The sequence below is a fragment of the Solea senegalensis genome, linkage group LG10 (assembly GCF_019176455.1).
Source record: "Solea senegalensis isolate Sse05_10M linkage group LG10, IFAPA_SoseM_1, whole genome shotgun sequence".
In the NCBI taxonomy this organism is placed as follows: domain Eukaryota; kingdom Metazoa; phylum Chordata; class Actinopteri; order Pleuronectiformes; family Soleidae; genus Solea; species Solea senegalensis.
In genome coordinates, this window is record NC_058030.1 from 14,757,532 (window position 1) to 14,778,612 (window position 21,081).

General features: G+C 39.1%; 2 protein-coding genes across 4 annotated transcripts; both read right to left on the minus strand.

Moving 5' to 3' along the window:
- Positions 1–2,074: 2,074 nt before the first annotated feature.
- Positions 2,075–15,445, minus strand: LOC122776341 (neuroplastin-like). 3 transcript variants are annotated; one of them, XM_044036822.1, is made up of 9 exons: positions 15,115–15,445; positions 9,945–10,292; positions 8,599–8,767; positions 8,398–8,492; positions 6,921–7,054; positions 5,747–6,020; positions 4,316–4,337; positions 3,201–3,277; positions 2,075–3,051 (listed from the first exon to the last, which is right to left on the minus strand). In XM_044036822.1, the coding sequence occupies exons 1-8, from the start codon at positions 15,206–15,208 to the stop codon at positions 3,217–3,219; spliced, it is 1,197 nt and encodes a 398-aa protein (XP_043892757.1). In that variant the 5' UTR covers positions 15,209–15,445; the 3' UTR covers positions 2,075–3,051; positions 3,201–3,216. The 3 variants fall into 3 exon arrangements, with proteins under 3 accessions (XP_043892757.1, XP_043892758.1, XP_043892760.1); XM_044036823.1 differs by having other exon boundaries at positions 4,316–4,325; positions 15,115–15,443; XM_044036825.1 differs by lacking the exon at positions 9,945–10,292 and having other exon boundaries at positions 15,115–15,432.
- A 565-nt stretch (positions 15,446–16,010) lies between these two features.
- LOC122776337 (UDP-glucuronosyltransferase 2C1-like) lies at positions 16,011–19,590 on the minus strand. Its single transcript, XM_044036818.1, has 2 exons — positions 19,208–19,590; positions 16,011–18,255 (listed from the first exon to the last, which is right to left on the minus strand). Exon 2 carries the CDS (start codon positions 18,236–18,238, stop codon positions 16,637–16,639), a length of 1,602 nt encoding a protein of 533 aa, XP_043892753.1. The 5' UTR covers positions 18,239–18,255; positions 19,208–19,590; the 3' UTR covers positions 16,011–16,636.
- Between the last annotated feature and the right edge of the window lie 1,491 nt (positions 19,591–21,081).

Here is a 21,081-nt window from a genome sequence, read left to right on the forward strand (position 1 = left end):
GAACACCAGATCTGATCTGTTTTAAAAGTCTAGTTAAACTACAAGTGGATGAGGGAGAGTCTGTATCGAGACAGCAGACCAGTCCAGACATGAGACATGAAGATAAACATTAAAACAAATTATATTGTTAATATTATTCCGATATAAAGGCAGCTGTGTGGTAAAAATGATGACGCCTCACATGCCTGTTACATGTAAGAAAGCTCCATATGAACGCTGTGATCATAGGAATAAATAAATACAAACATATGCATGTTTTGTACATGTAGCTCCATTGACCAATGCAAAACTCAGTCTGTTGTTTTTTTTCTCCCTGTGAGATCATGTGAGGAGCAACATTTAACACGGCAACGTTTCACCATATTTACAAAGGGCTGAGAACATGTATAGTTAACAGTAAAAGAGTAATGATTGAGAGCGCATGTCCACGCTGAAGCAATGTAAACAACAACTCTGAAGACCCCATCATGGCCAACACGCCCATGATGCAACGCTCACTACATACCCACTCTATTTAGGCTATTACTGTATATGCAACAGTCATCATCATCATCTAACCGCTTTATCCTCCACCAGAGGGTCGCGGGGGGTGCTGTGCCAATCTCAGCTACATCGGGCGATAGTCCATCGCAGGGCCACACACAACTAGAGACAAACAACCATTCACTCTCACACTCACTCCTACGGTCAATTTAGAGTGTCCAATTTACCTAATCCCCACATTGCATGTTTTTTGGACTGTGGGAGGAAGCTGGAGAACCCGGAGAGAACCCACGCACACACGGGGACAACATGCCAACTCCATGCAGAAAGGCCCTTGTTCCAACCGGGGCTCGAACCCGGGTCTTCTCGCTGCAAGGCGAGAGTGCTAACCACTACACCACCGTGTAGCCCTATATGCAACAGAATAAAAAAAAAAAATTATAATTTAGCTTTCACTGTCATTGGTGTAAAAAGCATGTTCATATTATGTATATATGGATATCATTGTGATGGTTGCTGATCATTATTTATAGGTTTGTCCATCATACATTTACTGAATTTAACCACAACAGTGTGACTTGGTGTCAGCACTTTGTATTATAGTGTACAATAGTGTACATGTTCACTCAGTCATAAATACTCTATCATGTTTGCAAGCAGCATAAACTCTCGTTGTTTTAGTCCTCTGATGAAGTTCTAGCAGATGAGAGAAAATGGCAACTTGTTAAATGATCCGTTTGTAGCATTTGGTGGCACCTAGTGGTGAAGCTGGACATTGCAACTGACTGAGCACTGTACAAAAATGAAGCTAAATACCAATCATGTTAGTTTCATTTAACTGGGGTTCAAAATGGTTTGGCTTCACTTTTGGTTTAGCTGTGACTTTGTCCATCTTTTGGTTGTTTAGATTGAGAGAAAATAATTCTGACAAAACTGAGACTTAGCATACAGTGCAATTCATTCAAAACCTTTAACTAATTTGTTTAGCTTATTACATGTCTTTTAATGATTACCATGTATTTATTTATTTTTAAATGACCCAATGTGAACATAACTATAATCAGTGTAATGTACCCTTCATTTATAAAAGAGCATTTACTTGTTTTGCTACTTTTCTCCTTTTTGCAATAATGAATTGTGTCAAGTCTCAGCTCTCAACATTTCTGTCCCTCCAGATCTTTGACAAAGGTCGGGGATGACTGAAACGTTAAGTGTTTACATAGAAAACTGTGATGCTGAGCAAGAGCAGTGTGAAGGATTTTCAATTCCATAACTTTATTTTTAACCAAAGACTATCTGACAGTGACCGTTTTTCTTTTTTCTGAATAATAATAACAAATATTTCAGTAAAGAAAAGACTATTATTTGTGAAAGTGATAGCGAAAACATTGACAGGTTTCTCTACTTGTAAAGAATAGTCGTTTTCCATAACTCACTTGAATTGAGATTGTTGGGACAAAAATTTGATTTGGGAACTCAAACAAACTCTCACTAGATGGCGCTGTTTCCCACCATTCCCACTGACCAGACATCAGAAACAGAACGGAATGTCTTGTATGTTTTTGAAAGAAACCAACAAAAGAGACACACATTTTCTTTTTCAAGACCTTTATTCCTAAAAATGACTCTGATATTTGGAATTGCTTCATGTGTGTCAGTCCTGACATGGACCTTCTTTCACTGTCCACATAATTCATGCAGCTGTGTAGTATGCCATCAATGCTCTACGGTGATCCTACTAGTTTAAAGCTTCATCACAGAGAAATCAAAAGCTGTAATGACTTTCAGGATACTGATATGGAGAATAATTGCATAGGGTAAATAGCCATGCTGTACAATGCACATACATTTAAAATAATGTCAAATGATTAGAATAGATCTGCTAAAGTAGGTTTTTATACAGTTTGTCCACTATTTTTGAAGTGCATCATATAATATGAATATTCTTTATATTAATGGTCATCTGATACACACTTATAGTGATTTAATACATATAGTACATACATATAGTAAAGTAATCCTTAAAGTTAGAGGGACATTGCGAAGCCCTTAAAATGTAATACATATTGTCGAGTAAAAGGATAAAACCTTGAAAACGGTATGCAGTGGAACGATAAAACTGTACACAACTGCCATACCGGAGTATGGTGGTATTTTTCTTTTACATTGCTGAGTTTTGATTTTCCCTTTTTAACACAGTACAGAGTATCTACATAAAGCCACTCTCAGAGAAACAAAAAGAAAAAAGAAGCCATTTCTGTGTCAAACAGAAGGTCAACATCTTGCATGCATTATTTTAGAAGAAGTAAAAATGTAAAGTAAGTGATTAAGAGGTTAACAAATCATAAACGTCAACAACTGCATGCAGCAACAATGGTTATAATGTCAACAATCCCACAATGCTTCGAGTGCCTCGTGACCTCACACCGTAGCACAACAACAATCATAAGGCATGCCTCAGTGAACTCCCCCACAACCATACGTTTAATGGCAGACACATCCCGTTATCAAATGGTATGGATTCTCTTCTTGTTTACCTTCATATGGTTAATACATGTGTCATGACACCTGCAAAAAAAAGTAAACAACTCATTAGGCCTTGTTTTAATTTACAGTGACAATCTGGTTCTCTATAGTGGATCATGTTGAGATTTGGCCACAGGCTTGTCATACATACTTATCATCTACAGGCGTCCTCTAAATAATTCAATACTTACTCAGCAGACAAGCTGCTCAGTTTGTATTCCTCTGGCGGAGGTTCTTGTCTTTGTGGTTGTTGGTCGAATTAGTTTTCCTTTTAAAAAAAAAAAGGAGACAAATGACACAATCAGACCACACATCAAATCACAGCATGTATAGCAGAGCTGAGACTGTAAGGGCAGTTTCGTTCTAGTGCGAATAACTCGTCAATCACTGCAGTTCTCTTTTAAATAAATTACACTTAGTCCGTTATTAATTAGATACTCATGGTTGTTGATTATGGGTCTGTCAGTTTATAGTGCAAATTTAGCACATATTCTGACATTTTATCAACCAAATACTAATTAAGCTTAGAATAACGGGTCACTCAGCGTGAATAAATATAATGTCGGAGAAACATTGATGTTATCAGAGTTTTGAATGGAATAACCCTTTGATCAGTGATGAAAATGTTAGCTCCAAGTGTAGAATCATTTTTATGACTTTTATTTTGAGACACATAATTATTGGGTGCAATTACCATCTTATAACTACATTATAGTCATGATTTTTCTATAAACCGTTTATAAACATGTATATTTATCATTTATATTTATAATATAAATATTTATAATATTTATAAATATTTAACTTTACATGAATGAAACAAAGCATCAATACAAGTGTTTGTTGGTCAACCAGATTAGAGCTGAAACAATTACTTAATTATTAATCGATTACTAAATTGATCGTCAACTATTTTGATCATCGATTAATCGGTTTGAATCTTTTTTCATTATTAAGTTTCTGCTCCTTGAATATGAATATTTTCTTCATTTCTTTGCTCCATATGACAAAGAAATCATTAAAAGTGAATCATTTTGTTTTTTTGGACAAAACAAGACAATTGAGAACATCATCATTTCCAGGTTTGACAAACACTGATCAACATTTTAACGTTTTCTGACATTTTATGGACCAAACGATTACTCGATAAATCGAGAAAATAATCGCCAGATTGATCGATTATGAAAATAATTGTTAGTTGCAGCTCTAAACCAGATTCTTAGCTGAGGATGAGCTACCACAGAACACATCAACGTACCAGGCTAAACAGATAAAAAGGTAAGGAAGGTTTAAGAGTCATACTTACACTGGTCCAGCTGGGTCATCATCTGAGGCAACAAGGGAAAATATGGAGAAATGAAGACCAAAAAATAAAATAATCGCAAGGACGTTGCACAAGTTGATGAAGTGACACAGAAAAGATGTGACAAACACATTTCATCCTGAGCCTCTTGACGACCTCTATGTTTCAGCTGTAACGTGTGTTTTAAATGTGTTCTGTTATGGAAATGCAGCCGTGACAAAGTAACAGAATAGTAGACAATGCACCATCATGCTGCACCATAACAATTCTGTGACGTCATCAACAAACACACACACACAAAAAATGCAGTTCATGTCCAGCACGGCACAACACACAACACATGAGATGCATGTGCAAGTGGGAACAGTTACACACAGGGATTTCTTTTAAATGAATCAAAATACTGTCGTCATGCACAGACAAGCAGGGCTGACAAAAGAACATCTGTTCTCTCAAAGACATCAGTGGAGAGCTTTACTGCAGCTGATCAATCACTGGCGTGAAACAGTGACAGTAGAAATGACTGATGGAGATAAAATAGTGTCAGTTCTTTGTGATGACTTTCATGCCATTTAACTGCTGGAGTGATTTTCAAAAATATTTTTATAAAATAAAATAAAAATGCACTTGACACTAACACCAAAGATAGAGGAAGCTTAACAGAACGGTGTCCTGACGTGAAAAGAGATGAGACTGCTTGTTGAAATTCACGAGGCATGCAAAGTCTCACACTTACCACAAACATGATTTAGGTTATGCAAATTGGAAGAAGGGCAGGATGAGATATTCATTACACAACAATGTCTTATAGTACTCAGTATCCACAGCTCATATAAATCAAATAAATGCATGAATTCTGATAAACAATACATTCACTACATTCATTTGTGATCATGAAATAAACAATGGTGGCAATATACTGTATTTCTGTGGCGCAGCAGAGTCACACAGAGCTGCCATTCATTGTATGTTGTGTCTAATCAGCGAGCATAAATCAAATCTCTTGGAAAATAAAATGCTCAGTCATATTGGAAAACCCCAGGACAAGACATACTATATGCAAGCGATGTAATTAAATGTCGTCTCCCTGGTTAAGCTTGCAGCAGCTTGGGGACAGTGCAAGGTCCTTGGAAAGCTGTTAATAATTGAAAGCGTCCACCTCTGCAACACTGCAGTGTCATATTCCTCATGAATATTAAATGGGCGAAACAGTCCTGACAAGGTGTGACCTCGTGCAACACTGTCTGCCTGTTGGGTCAACCTTGCCAGACTAAATTATTGAACTGGGGCACAGCACAGAGTCGAGTGACTCCTCTGTTGGCATCTCTGGCAAAATGAAAGACTTAGGCAGACATTTAGAAGTCAAAACTACACTTTCTGTTCAGATATTTTAAAACAGAGAAATTTAAAATATTCAAAGCAATGGTGACTCACCGTCTTGTAAATCTTCCGGCTTCTTGCGCTTCTCATAAACGACGATGATGATGACCAGGATGATGATCTCGGCCAGAACCCCCAGGAGAGGCCACAGGGGGGCCAAGTGGCTGCGAACCCTCAGCACAGACTTCTCGTCGCGGCTGCTGATCATGTTGGTGGCATTGCAGTGAAACTCGCCTGGATCTAAAGTAATGTCCAGGTTGATGATGTGGAGCTCGGTGTAGTTGTCCTTGCTCATGACAAAGTGGCGTTCGGTTGAGTTGTCAATTTCCTGTCAAGGAAGAATGTGAACAAAAAGTTTTAGACTGATTCAATTTAGATTGTTTTCTCCACTCCTTTACAAACATCAGCATTTTTACAGCTTCAATATATTTTATCCCTTTGTCGTTATTATTCAAAGCATGAAAGGATATACAATATTTAAGATTTTCTGGTTGACATGAAGTGGCATAAGATTAATTTGAGTATTAAGTATTATTCATAGAGCATAAAGGTACCGCGTGTATCCAATCCAACTTTATTTATAAAGCACTTTAAAAACAACAACAGCTGAAACAAAGTGCTGTACATCAGAGAATGTTAGAAAAGTGTGTTGGAGAACCTATGTAGTCTTCAGTTAGCAACAAAGAGCATCAAAACTACAAAGATGTTAAGTTTGTTCATTGTAAAAACATGGAGGTCCAAAATGTCGTCCTCCGTAGAGCTGACTCGGCTCCTGACATTAATATAAAAAGGCCATTCTAGTGTCATGAAAAACTATTCATAGAATTAAATAGAATAAAAAATATTTGAATCTAAATGTTACACACTGGACCTTTCGTGTCTTTTTTATGACACAATAACATTCAAATACTGTACCAGAATTTATTTCATTGCCGAGTGTTGTTGTGTAGTGTTGACATCATGTTTTATGACCACATGTACCTTGTTGTGGAAACGTATTAAACTTAGTCTTATCACACTCAAGTACTTTATTGTCCCCAGGGACAGTTTGAGTTCACGCTTGATCACACTTGGCTTATTAACTGTTATCCTATTCGTATTTGTCAGCACAAAGCAGAATAAGGGTAAATACAGTAATGTGAGCATGTACCAAATCTCAAAGAAACAAAACACAGGGCCTGTGGATAGGACACATTTACCTGGTAAATTAATGTATCATAACACATACCCGAAATATGCCGTTCTTGAACTTCCACCAGGTCCAGACAGGATAAGGATATCCCACAGACTTACAGTAGAGCACAGCGCGCTGGCCCTCGTTCTTATTCTCACTACGCTTGTGGCTTACAATCTCAGGAGCAGCTGAAATGTGGAAAAAAATCAATATCAAATATCTTTGTGACAGTAAATAACAATAATTTTAGTACTATTAGTGCCGGTATTTATACATTTAGGTGTAGTCATGTCAGCTGCATGAACACAATAAATGACTTTGTCCTTTAAATCTTTCAATTGTTATGCAGAATCAGATAATACACAATACTTTACAACAGTATTATAATATCAAAGTTGCCACCGCACACTCAGGTGCCCTTAGTAAGTCGACTGACCTTTGAACAGTTATGGGATTAACAGATAGACATCTCTCGTATTTCTTATCCAAACAAGGTCAAAGTCAACACTGGTGTGTTCTTTAAGCAATGCCATTCAAGTGTGTAATTTACTGCCATGGTTGCTGCGGTAACCTGTATCTATATTAAAACGTGAGCATGGTGGCATCTGCCTCCATTCAGTACAGCCTGCCGGAAATTATTAGAAGAGTCATTTCTCCATGTGAGACGAGATGGAAGCGGCTCGTTCCAGCAACACATCTGTCACGTTTCTCATCTAAATACTGCCGAGTCAGCACTGCACACCCTGTGTCCTAAGTCACCTGCCAGGTTTGAAACCTGTCAAATGAACCATTGCACAGTTATGTGATAAACAGACGTTCCTTGAATTAATATGTGCTAGTAAGAGAGATGCAACAAAATGGCTGCATAAAAGAAAATCTTCACACAGCTGATTTACAGTGGTCCCTTGAATGATTATTAATTATTTATTCAATGTGTAATTTTCAAGGGCAACAGTACTTTCCAAAAGGAAAAAGAAAATGTATTTTGCAATAAAACAAATTACTGTTGCAGATAAAGGAATAAAACCAGAACATACATATTATACGTTTTGATATTCATATACTAGTAAAATACTAATAGATTATATAGAGGTTTTATAAACAGCTGAAAGGGTCACTGTTGTGGTGTTTTGTAAATCTACCTGCCTAGAAATGTCTTTTTCTGTCTGGAAAAAAATTAATTATTCCTATAAAATAAAAGTAAACTATAGAAAAAAAAAAATGTTTTTTCTCCATATAGATGCATGTGAAACAGCTGAAAAGGCTCATCAGATTTTACCATGGAGACATAATCCTTTGCTGTTAGACAAACAAGACACCATCTGCTGCTACTGAGCTGACTGTTGCTTCGATGGAGGCGGCAAGGGCGCCGGCTGCCTCTAAGCAGCCTGCCGAGGAGTTGGAAATCACAGGTCCTCACACCAGAATCCTAAGCTTGGCTGCTGGTGCTCAAGGCCACTTGGGCCATTTTTATCTCTGGCGTGGCCTTGAAACTAACAAAGATGCCTGTGGCTCACAAATCAACACCTACATTTGACTTCGATGGTGGCATTGCCTGGAAGACCCATCTCAAAGGTGAAGACACACATGTACAATCCGGCGTCATCTGCCCTTGGTTTGTTCAGCCTGCAGAACATAAACACACAACTTATATAAATCCAGACCAGGCTCATAGCACTCGTGCACGCACAAAGACACTCACGGCTGCATTAGAGTTTGTTAAGACTCTGACCTGTACTCTGTGTTTTTATTTGGACTGCGCGTCTCTGGGATCTCCTCGCCATTCTTCATCCAGTAGCTCTCCTCATGGACACCATTGGCGGCGGTCAGGTTGCACTGCAGCATGAGAACGTTACCTTCCACAGGAAGGGTGATTTGTTCAGAGGTGGCGATTGAAGGCTCTGCGAAAGAGACACAGATCAGCGAACATGGAGGCAAAGCTTGCTTGGATACGTGAGTGAGGGGGTGTGTTGGAAGATTTTAACAGCGCAGATTATCAGTTCAGATAATAGATAAATATAATATAGAGCAGCAATAGATTTGAATAGTGGGAGGAATTCCTTTGGGTTTCTTCCTGAAATAGAAAGCTATTGATTCTCTGCATTATTTTCAGTAGCTTGTATGGAGAGAAAATAAAATCAAAAAACGCCTGTAAACATTTAAAGTAGAGAAATCAAGTACACACAACATCCATGTAGAACTGAAATGAGAAGCATTCAATTCTGGCAGTAATACTGAGCAGATGTTTTACTTAAATAAATATTATTGCCCAGTATTGGATTCATTGTGCAAACATGTCACAAGTGTTGTGGTCTGCAAGCATTTCTGATTCACTGCAGGCCTGAGTCCTCAGCCACACTGAAATGAACATATTTTTATTAATGTAAACAAATCAGGTTATCAAGTGATTCTAACTTTTTCAGTAGCTCAATCTGGTTGGCATCACAAGCTGAGCTCACTGCGACAAAATGAGACTTGGAGCCAACAAAAATGACCCTGGGTCAAGGTCTAATCAGTGACCTTTTCGCAGTCCCTATTTAAGATTAAGTAGTTTTGAAGGAATCTGAGTTTTTAATCTGGTTGAAATGCAAGCTGCAGCTTGTAAGTATTTGTGACCTAAATTGGAGAGTTTCTATTCTACTTAATCCTGATTATCTGCACCTTGTTTGGACACGTAAACACCTCTCAATCCAAGCAGCCACAATCAATTTGGCACACGCACAGCTCAACATTGTACTGTTCATGTGACATTCTGTCAAATCTCAGAACAAGTAAATGTTGTCTGCAACTACATAAGATTGTCTAAGTGAAAGGAAATGAAGGAGAACAGGACTATCTAAGGATGAGGGATATACTGAAGGGATTTGCTAAGTAATGAGCAAAACACGACAACTCCACTTGTTCACACAAGGATGAGTTAATGGTGTTTTTCTTCATTTTCCAGGTCCACAGGGGAGGATGTCTTCTAGCGAGGTGGCGCTCCCATGGAAAGGTCCGAGGGAAGCTAAATCACACAGGAACAATTCTATTTGGCTGCTAGGGGGAGGGGTGTGGGGGTCCTCTACACTGACCACTCACTCTGCATCACAGTTATAGTGGCCTGGGCACGAATCCAGGGGGTGGCTGCATTAAGGTGCAGGTGGTTACGTCTCGGGTCATTGCTGGCTCTGCACTCGTATGTACCCGAATCATCCAGTGTGAGAAGGGACACAGAGAGCACACTTGCAGCATTGGTGCCATAAGCCGTGCTGATGGACACTCGCCTCTTGCGGGCGCCGTCCCACAGTTGTCTGAATGAATCGGCTTGGTTGATCTCAGCGTACCACCACTGAATCTCCGGGGTGGGGGTTCCCACCACATCACAGTAAAGCTCAAAGACATCATCTGTGAGCTTAGTCTCAGAAAAGGGTGACTTCACAAAGCCCGCTGGTGGTGGCGACGGTGTTGTTGTTGTTGGTGAAGAATTGTGGGACAACAGGTCCAAAGATGCACACCACACACACACACACACACAAAAAAGTGAAGCAAAGCAGGCGTAGGATGAAAAGGTAAGAGAAAATTGGGGTAAATCACAAGACCAGACAGTAAAACAGATAATGTGAAATAATATGAAAATTACACAAAAGTTACATTTAATTTAAAATGTAAAAAGTATAGACAAAGGTGAATGCATGTTCAAAACGAAGACAATAAAACAAGCAGGATAGAACAACAGAGCTTCAGAGAAATCATGTTATATAACTATTTATTGATTCATTGTTTGTCTGATAAAATACTTGGAAACAAGCCTGAAAAACTTCCTCACAACAAACAATCAATAACAATATTAATTACACTGCCAATAATATGTGTTATTAATTGCTTAATCCATTAAATTACATCTATTGTTCCTATGGGCCAGCAGTGCACATTTTCAGTTTGCTTGTTTTGTATTTGTTTTTAAATTTAAATACAAGAAGATAAACCACACAACATCATTTCTGTCAGTTTTCTGTCTCTATTTGATTAATCTATCATTTGTTTAACATCACCCTGAACCTGTCAGCAGGGGCAACGTCGACTTTTTGGGTAGCAACAAGGAGACGACCTCAGACGTGCCTCATCTCAGCCTTCGATGCTATTCTTGGGAAGCTTTAATTCAATTCTGCTGGGACGTCCCTGCACGGCTCTCATTTAGTTTTGTCCAATTAATAACATCATTTAAATTTGTGTCTGGCTCACACAGTGCTCCCATCCAACAGTCCTCCAAGTGACCTTCTTCTTATTTTCCAGTGCATCTTGTCAGATAATGATCATTAATGCTTGGAGAAGCGTGTTTATATAATTATTCAATGGTGGAGTTGCAGACACCAGACAAACTGAACGGTGTGTTTAACTGGACAGAGATTCTTCCCTTTCACAAAAGGCAAATATGATAAAAGTGAAAGAATTGATCATGGTTCCTCAGAGGGAGGAGCAGGAGGGCTTTACATAGTCATAAGTGTGGTCTATATAGGCACTGTGCACAGGAGATTGAGAGATTTATAGAAGCTGCAGCTCTGGGTCTCTGGGGAGTGTGTGGGCCCACTGGTAATAGACCCCCTCTGTTTCCATAGAAGCGATGACTCTACAGCAACAAAGTAGGAGGAGGAAGAGACACACAGCCAGACCAAGCAGATAATCACAAAAAAATGACAACAAACATCATAATCCATCATGATTCATCAACTCCTGTATAGATAACAGATAGATAACAACATGACTGGGGCTGAAGAGGAAAACCCAACAGCTCAGACCATATCACTGAACCGTCAAGAGACGCTTCCTGTCAGCTTGAGATGTGTCGCGATTGGCGAGTCAGTGACACCGTCCCTGCACACCGCTGTACTGCTCATGCCTGACTGATGGGCTAACTTGTTTGTTTACATATCCTCACTCATGAATACAGTGACAGCGAAGACTAAATATGGGGCTAAATTTATACTATTATTCTCCATGTTTATCAACAAAGTCTTGGAAAATGAAACGGAACAAACCACAGCTCCATGATATTGAAGCTTTGTCAACAGATTATAGATTATACATTCATATGAACCCAAAGGCTCATTCAAAACCATCACTGCACTTCCTTTATCATGAAATTAATACTGAGAGTTGATCTTTTCATTAACTGAGACCTTTATTTACTGTGGTCTGCATGGCATGTGTATAGGAAATTAGACAAAAAAGTAACAACCTCTCTACTTGAGCTGAAACTCGTATGTTTAAGAGAGGGTTTAGGAAGGGTTTCTCTCTATCTATGTGCATCAATATTTTGGATTAAAGGGCTCAGTTGGACAACAAATTACATTTGTTAAAAACGAGATTCAGCCTGTCAATAACAATTAAAACATGCATACTGTGACATTCTCTGAACCATGAAGCCTCTTTGAATTCTTTAAATGTCAGTAACAAAGCTTCCTGTCAGATACCAGGCTATTTGTATAACCTGCACCTTCGTGGGCTTCATCTGCCGTAGTGTTGTTTGATGAAGGAGTGGGAGTGCAGTATAGAAGAGGTGTAATGCATTGCTACACATGGTCAACTCCGGGGAAGGCAAGCGCTGGAAAAAAAAATCTCACTCATTCTCACACAGTATCTGCACAGCGCTACACTGACCCGGCGTGTTGGGATGAGATTTATGAGCAGAGAGCAATTTGGACAAATAGAGGCACGCTGAGAAATCAATGCCATTCTGCAGCGTAGTGCACCTCAGCGAAGACTTAACCGATTCACTGTTGCAAGATGACATTAAAGCCATGGTTCCCAGTGCAGCATCTCGGCTCTAAATATAGACGCATGCAGCAAAATGGACCGATGCTATTTACAGAGCCGCACTTCCAAGGTCCTACATCTAATTACATACTCTGACACAAAGATATAAAGAGAGAGTGGTGCAGAAAATCATCCCATTCTTCAGTAGGAATCAGGGATGCACTGCTGGAGACTGAATTACAGAGTCATATCTCGACATGTAGCTCGGCTGTAGCTGCAGATGCAAACATGACAGCATGCCGTTTGTACTGTACGTGTGTGTGCACGTCTATTTGTTTCTGTTATCTATTTAGGGCCAGGTCTGTCACAAACACTGACCAGGACCAGTAGTCCTCATGATGACCAAAGCGAGGGATGGACAACATGTCATTGCTTTCACATCAAGTTAATTTTGGTGAATTTCTATTATGGGTATAATTGTAAATGGAGTTAATATTTCACATAAAACGCTGTCTAGCTTGCTAATATACAGTCTTAATGGTTTAGGGCCTGGTCATACTTTGCGCATGCCGTATCTGTGGAGAGCAGCTTCTCGTGCTCGTACATGGCTGCATTTCTGTTCGTGCTAAATGAGGATCTGTGTCAGTGAAGCGTTGCACGCATGCATGCTCAATGCAGTTCTCGCCAGGAGTCAAAACTCATTTGTGTTTCTTTGTTTTGGTTTACTTTTCACACTGTGACAGTGAACCACTAAGTGGACCAAATCGCCTGGACAACATCACACAGTCACAACAGCACTGACCAGGCAGAGAAAAATCATGAGGAAGAAGAAAACCAAGCTCATTGATTGACCTGGACTGAAAATCCAGTGTGTTCACCACAGAAACAAACAGTAGTGCAACACCAAATGTCTTGAGGTTTCTGTTTTTACTTTGGTGTTGATTGTTTTTTCACAAGAAGCTGCCTTGTATGAGCAGCAAGCGAGCTATCTTCACTTCCTCTCTTTGGTTCACTGGACACGCCGTTTAAAATTTCCCACTGTAAACTAACCGCATTAGGGTTCACATAGTCTCAAGAAAGCATCCATTGTTTTTGTCTTCTTCGTTGTCTTTTTTGACCACTGCTGAAATGGGCAGATGACCTTATTGACCTCTGAGGATACGTAGGCATGGAGAGTAGGAGTTGGGTCATATTCTGAAGAGCAATAAGGGGAGCCTGCAGCTTTTCAGGACCCCATGATTTATAATGATATTCATTTCTGATTCTTATTTTTCAATTTAAAATGTTCACTAAAAAGTTACATGTATATATTTACACAGCTACATACTGATATAAACTAACTAAATTAAGGTTTATGTTTAAGAAACTTAAAAATGGTCCCATGCTGAGGCAGGCTGGTTAAAGTTAGGGCTATGATGTGAATTGTGTTTGGCTGTGGTTAACTGGTTATGTTACAGGTTAGGAATAAGGTTTTCCAAATGAACCTTAGTCATTTGCAGTGTCCTAACAAGTACACAGCTGTGCAAACCAATGTGTGTGTGTTTGTGTAGGGCCGGGTATCAAATCAAATCAAATATCACCTGTATCAAAAACTGTGAGCCAATAAGCTTTTCACTTTTTTGTTTACAAAACTGTGGCGTGTAATATATTTTCCATTAAACCAGATTTCATTAAATTGGTTTTTCAAAAAGGTATAATTCAGAAATTGGTGCTGAAGATCAAATATTGATTGATTTTTTTAATCTGCTCAATCTGTGTGTGTGTGCATGTCCATTTGTGTATTTGTTACCGCTTTAGGACGTTTACTGGCATAAACAGAGACCTTGTCAGGACCAGTAGTCCTCATACAGACCAAAATCTGGTCCTAATAATGAGGCAGAAATCTCATTTCTGAGGCATTTGTTAAGTTTAGAGCTAATATTTGAATGGTGGTTAAATTTATTAAGTTAATCTTAGGGTTATGCATTAACTGGTCATGGTTAAAGTTAGGCAAGGCTTTGGTTAGGCTATCCAAATGAATAGAAGTCACAGAAGAGTCCTTAAAAGGAGAGCTGCGCGCACCTGTGTGTGTGCACTGGAAAGCATACATCAGCCTTTGACTTCAGTAGACCATCATAGCTGTGCAGTCTTATTAGCAGAACTTGTCCTTGCTCTTATTTCGACTCTGTATTCAGCTCACACACTTCAAAGGACATTTTAGGGACGTCGCACGCAAGGCCTCCTCCTCTTCCTCCTCCTCTTCGTGTGGCCCATTTAAGACCTAACTAATGCAGATTGTAGCATATCAATGATTTAATGACCCTGCATTTAAATGCTCGGAGAGCAAACAGAAAAACAGGTATGGTTTTGTTGTAGTGCGGCATTGAGGGATTATGAGACGAGACTCGGCAGTTGGACAGATATTCGTGCTGAACAGCCTTAATGACTACACACGTCTTGTGGTGATTAGCCGCATTTTCGCCTCGACGTGTGACTACATCATGTTTGTAGAGTGAGAAGAGAAGCCGTTTCCTACCGTTCTGAGAGGAGACACACTGCAGCATCAACGCTCCCACTATCGCCAGAGAGAAGGACATGACTGCGGCTCCTCGTTTTCCACCTCTCATCATCTTCACAGCCGGGAGATGAAAAATACCGACACGCGCGCGCTGAGGTGACTTGAGTGGGATATGGAGGAGATGGTGATGCGGCGTGGATTCGCCCGAGACTTGCACACACTCCAGCCGTGTCACGCAGAGGTAGAGGAGGAGGAGGAGGAAGAAGAAGTGTCACTAGCTCGACTAGCGGTGCCCAGAGATACTGCAGCAGCGGGTACCTGAGTCGCTCCCACCTCACGCTGTCAGCCACGGTATATGAGCGAGTGACAGAACTCCATTAATCCCAAATCCCGCGAGATCTTGGAGACAGGCTGCTACTCGCGCACTATCGAGTCGAGCAGAAATAAATTAAGCTACACCAGACCTTTCAAAACCTAGGATTTATTTATTTATTTTTACAAAACAATAAGCATACATGTAGCACAAGACTGTTTTTACTGGGTTTATTGACAAAAACTGAACACACCACCAAAATATATATGGTTATATAAGTGTGTGATCACTTTAGCCTTAGAATAAGCTGTTCTTAACAAAAGGGCCTTGCCATAATCTGCAGGGGTGTCAAACTCAAAATGACCTGATGGCCAATGAGCATCTAATCTGGTCAAGAGAGGGCCAGTCTAGAGAAAATAAAGCGTGAAAACACAACTGCTCAGTAGCAGGTGGGCAATATGAGCTCAAAACCTATCACAATATTTTGTCATGATGTTGCAATATGGGACAGCAGAATTTCAATGTAAAAGTGCTTGTTTTGATATGGAACGATGTATACTTCAGTATAATGACAAAATAAATCTATGAATATCAAGTTAATAATAACATGGACAACTGTAATTGTAGCTGTAGTCTTTTATTTAAATGTAGTTAATTGTGCAATTTAATGTTAAAGGCAATACATTTAATAATCAAATGTCTTACTACTACTATTCAACATTATTCAAGGCGGAACTAACATATTCAGTATTAAATTGTCTTTAAACACATGATAGTAATTGGTGGGCCGCATGTAATCGATTGGGGGATCATATATGGTCCACGGGTCACCAGTTTGACACCACTGATCTACCGTTTCATAAGATATCACTATTTTTTTACACACACTATCACTTTTTAAAACATATTTATTCAGAATGACTTTTAATACCCAGTAGTGTGGTGACAGGTTTTATTCTTTTAGTTCACTTCTTATTCTTTTGTGGTTTTAATTGGTATTTTCATGCTTTGATTTATGTTTCATGAATTTGTTTTTACCGTCTGCCTTTAATGATGTGTCTGTAATGCTTTTATTTTGTAAGGCACTTTGGTCAACTGTGGGTTGTTGTAAAATGTAGAAATAAAGTACATTACGTTACATAAATTAATAATAGAACAGTTGTTGCAGCCCTAATGGAAATGCTTGGTTTAAGCACACGTCATCGAATATACTGCCTGTTCATTTGTTCATTCACGTTTAACCTTTTTCCCAACAAAAAACAGTCTCCACAGTAATCTTACAATGGATATACAGAAAAATGTCAGGAGCAGGACAACAACCAAAAAAACAGCAATGACATCTAGGGAGTTGTAAACAAACCAGGACATTTTGATGGATTGTGCTTGCAAATGACGAGCACCTTTATGCCTTATAACATATTCTATCCAAAACACTGCATGTGTCAGTGGATTAATTGGCTGATCTCTGTGCAGCCTAGAAAGTCTCTGCATGTTTTCCCTGTAAGAAGAGTTATAAAGAACTGTCATCAGTGCATCTTTAAAAGTGTGTCTGTCCAGCATGGCAAACTTCACAGTCACTGCTCCTCCCTTTGCTTTGATTCTGGAGAGGTTATCAGGCTGATCGAAACATATTGGCAACCCAACTACAGGAACTCCGTGGTAAATTGCTTCTTGAACTCCATTGGTGCCTCCATGGCTCACAAACACTCTAGTTTTGGGATGTGCCAACAGGTCATTCTGTGGCAACCAATCGACTAGCAATGTGTTATTGCCCAGGCTAACTGGCCTTTGTCCCATGTACCGCCATACAACCTTCTGAGGCAGCTGTGCAAAGGCTGCAGCTATCTCTTCAGCAATATCTTGAGGAAGCTTCCCCACTAAAGTTCCTAAGGTCATCACAATGACCCCATGATCTTTAGAACTCTGGACAAAATCCTCCAGGTCTGCAGTCAGTGGCTTAGGAGGCTTGCACTGAAATCCACTCATGTAGACAATATTTGGCATTGTAGGACGGGGAAACTCAAAGATGAAATCAGTCCTCATAAGCCAGATATCCGCTTCCAGGACAAATGATGAGTAATCTACATCAGGACCAAAATACCTCCTGACCACAGGTTCGTAGTGAGGATATGACATTGACGACATTGTGTACATCCCAATCATATAACTCAAATAATTCTTGACTCTTTGAGGGAAAGTCATCCTATCTGTCAGCTCTGTTGCAGTGAAAGGAATGTATGCCATAGGAGAGGGGGCAATAAGTAAATGAGCCTCTCCTATATAGGTCCATCTGACATTATTAACAAGAGGAATTTGGAGCCAGCGTGCCAACATGGCTCCTCCACCAATGCCAGGGTCAGTCAAAACCACGTCATATTTGGCATTTTGTAACGAACGCATCAGGTTTTTATCTTCAAACATCTCAATGATCATTTCACTCACTCGCTTATGTAAGTCATTGAACTGGTTTACAACTGCCTGCCTCATCTGGAGACCTTTCCAGATGTCAGACCATGGATATGTAGATGAAGCCCGCAGCTGGATCTCCAGCAGTGGAGTCAAAAGTTTTTCAAAGTTTTCTTCAAAGCCTGCTTTGAACGGAAGTGTGACAGACGTGTACAAAGGAGACTTTTCACTGATGTACCAGCTATCTGATGGCCGAATCACAGTGACCTCATGTCCTTTGGCATGTAGTTCCTCTATCAGTACTTTCATGTTTACCCAGTGGCTTCCATCCAGTGGGAAAACTAGTATTTTCCCCGCAGATACGCTGAATATTTGACCCAACAGTAGAGTAAAGTTGATCAGAGATAAAGGAGGCACCTTCATGCTGACGTCCCTCAGACCTTAAAAACAAAAACACATCAGTGCCGGTACAGTTTGTACGTTTCATTCAGTGTTTACAAGAACTATAATATTTCATGCAGTAGAGAAAGGAGATAGGTCAGGCAGTTTGGTCAGGTTTAAACTTGGTTCTTCAGGAGCCTATTTCCCTTTGATGCCACTTTGTATTTTCCTATATCACTTAACCTCTGAGGCAAATGTACACTTTATTTTGACAGTGACACTATCTACTTTGCCATGGAACATTTTAAAAGACAAATTGTCACGCTTAATTGTCTATAAGCTGTTGAGGGAAATTTTGCCACAGAACAAATAGTTTTACATTTAGCACTTTCAAGTTAATATCACTAAAGACACTTACATTTACAAATTATTTTTGTTTTATTGATACTTTAACTCATATAAATGCTCTGAAATCTTCTCTCACTGTGCGCCTCTATTGGAATGGCCTGTCTGAGCAGATAAGGTGTGTAGAATCAGTGACTTCATGAAAATAATCTCTTAAAACCTATTTTTTAACCTTTTCTTTTATATGATGCCATTGTGGAGCTTTATTTTCTGTGTATTTATACTTTATCCATTTGATTAATTTTGCCTGAGGGTGGTTTCATACTGTTTGTCTCTCATGCATTTTGTTTGGCATTACTGTACATTTTACTGCTGCCTGTTTCTGCCTTTGTTGTTTTTATTGCTTTAAGATTATTTGTAAATGTACTTTTTACAGTTTTGAAATGTGCTATATAAGTTAAGATATAAGTTAAGATATTTCCACAAAGATTAAAATGTAATGTAATCAAAGTGCATTTTTACTCCAAACAAAAATTTGTAAACATTTTTTTTCAATGTCTCTCATGATTGAGTACGTAGAAACCAACATATGAGTATTAATTACATATTTCATAACTGTTTTTAGTTGTACGAAAGCTTTTTATCTTGAGTAATATGATCACTTACCCAAAGCCACTGGTACAGGAGAGGCAATCCTTCGTAAATGTGTCACTTCAGCTGTTGCAACTACTCATGTGCATTAAGTACATGCAGTTATGCATCAGGTAATATCCTCTCTGGGCTTACAGAAACACGGGTATGTCGTAAGGTGTTTTGTGCCGCTGATAAGAGTCCTGTTGTAAAATGTGGGTGCTGCTTATGGCACTGCTGCTGTGTTCATGATATGTTGTAAGCAGATCATTTGTGCCACCTACTGTCAAATCTGTGCACATAGCTTTGAATGGCTTTCTAAAAATCACACTTTCTTGAGGGGACATTAACCACTTTGTTTGGATCCATATTTACACATAAAAAATGAAAAAAAAGAATCACAGAATGAAGATTTTGATCCAACTCTTTCTCTTTCAACGTTTCAAATTGTTGGTGCATATATTATAAATCCATTATATTATATATATCCATATGTGAAATGAGATAATGTCATCTTGTCTTTACAGGTTCTTGAAAAATAGTGCCAAATTAAAATATGTAATGTGATAATAGGGATGCACCGATGTGATACCATTATCAGGCATTGGTCAAATACTCGGCTTGGCAGTGACAGCACCTACTTTGCAGAATAACATTTTAAAGCACAATTTAAAGTTGAAGATCAAATGACTACTTTCAAATTTCACACCATGAGATCATTATTTATCATATTTCTGACAAGACATCTATTAACTCTTTACCTGAGAAATAGTGTAAATGAGATAAATATATATATATATATTAGGGATTAGGCTTGCAGAATCAGTACCCTCCTTAAATAATTTCTTTAAACCAATTTTATAGGCTTGCTTTTATTGATGGTAACGTAACTCTTTCTGGTTGTTTTGTTGTTTTGTGTTAAGGTGTTTTAATGACAGTTGAAAGAACAATATCTTTTCCAGTACAGAAAGGCCACCATAGCTCCCTGATACCACTGGGAAAGGGAATCGCCTGACAGGCCTAGAACTCAGCAGATGATCCAATAGTGTGTACAGTGCCAAACCTGGCAGTGTCCGGACAACAAATGCGGAAGACACTGGCATAACTTCGACCCTGTCTCTCACACGGTGCCCCCATCAAACTCTTGCCTTGTCCTTTGATGACTTTGAACAAGAATAGGTCGTAGTGAAACACTGTCGAATCGGCATTTGAACTATTGTTTTCCTGTTTTCTTTATTACTAGTGCAGTGCCCAGATCTCAGGCTTCAACTGACTCAGCATCATGGCACTTTGACATGCCTATGCTCTCTCTGTTGCAACAACTGTCTTTAGGCATGTGAATGTGGCTCCTTTAGCGATATATGTGTTGCATTTCTACCACACTGCACACTCTGGGGCCCTTAGTAAGTCTGCAGAATGACCAGTTGAACAGTTCAGCCCTACAAACCTGCCAAATTTAAACATTTAAGGTTTGGACATTTATGTGATTAGCAGACAGACAGATATTCCTATGATGCTGTTTTCATTATCTGTGATGACATAGTTGACATCAAAGGAATAAAAAATACCCTTTCTTTGTTCAATATATTCAGTGTTGCGAGGAGAAAAACATCAAAACAATACTGTAATACTGAAATATTTGACTTATTCTGTAACTTTCCCCCCATTGAAAATGAATGGCGAGGACAGAGAGGAGAGGGCAGAGTGGATTTTTAGAAGGGTGATCAAAGGTAACAGCATGAGTTGATTGGTACATTTATCTTAAAAGTGTGTTTATGAACAGAGTAGTAATAACGTTATCAGCTCAGAGTATCAGCAAGTTTCAACATGTAAGTATTTGCATCGATCGATTCATCCATGGAAAAAGAAGCCAAATTAAGCTGAAATGAAGTTGTGGTATTGTGTTCATC

Bases quoted from the DNA above. Each gene is read 5' to 3' on its own strand.
- LOC122776337 (XM_044036818.1), bottom strand. From the start codon at position 18,238: ATGAAGGTGCCTCCTTTATCTCTGATCAACTTTACTCTACTGTTGGGT.
- LOC122776341 (XM_044036822.1), bottom strand. From the start codon at position 15,208: ATGATGAGAGGTGGAAAACGAGGAGCCGCAGTCATGTCCTTCTCTCTG. The intron at 8,493-8,598 runs GTCAGAGTCTTA...TATGTTCTGCAG, and splicing joins AATAAAAACACAGAGTACAG to GCTGAACAAACCAAGGGCAG. The intron at 4,338-5,746 runs GTGAGTCACCAT...TTGTTGCCTCAG, and splicing joins GCCGGAAGATTTACAAGACG to ATGATGACCCAGCTGGACCA.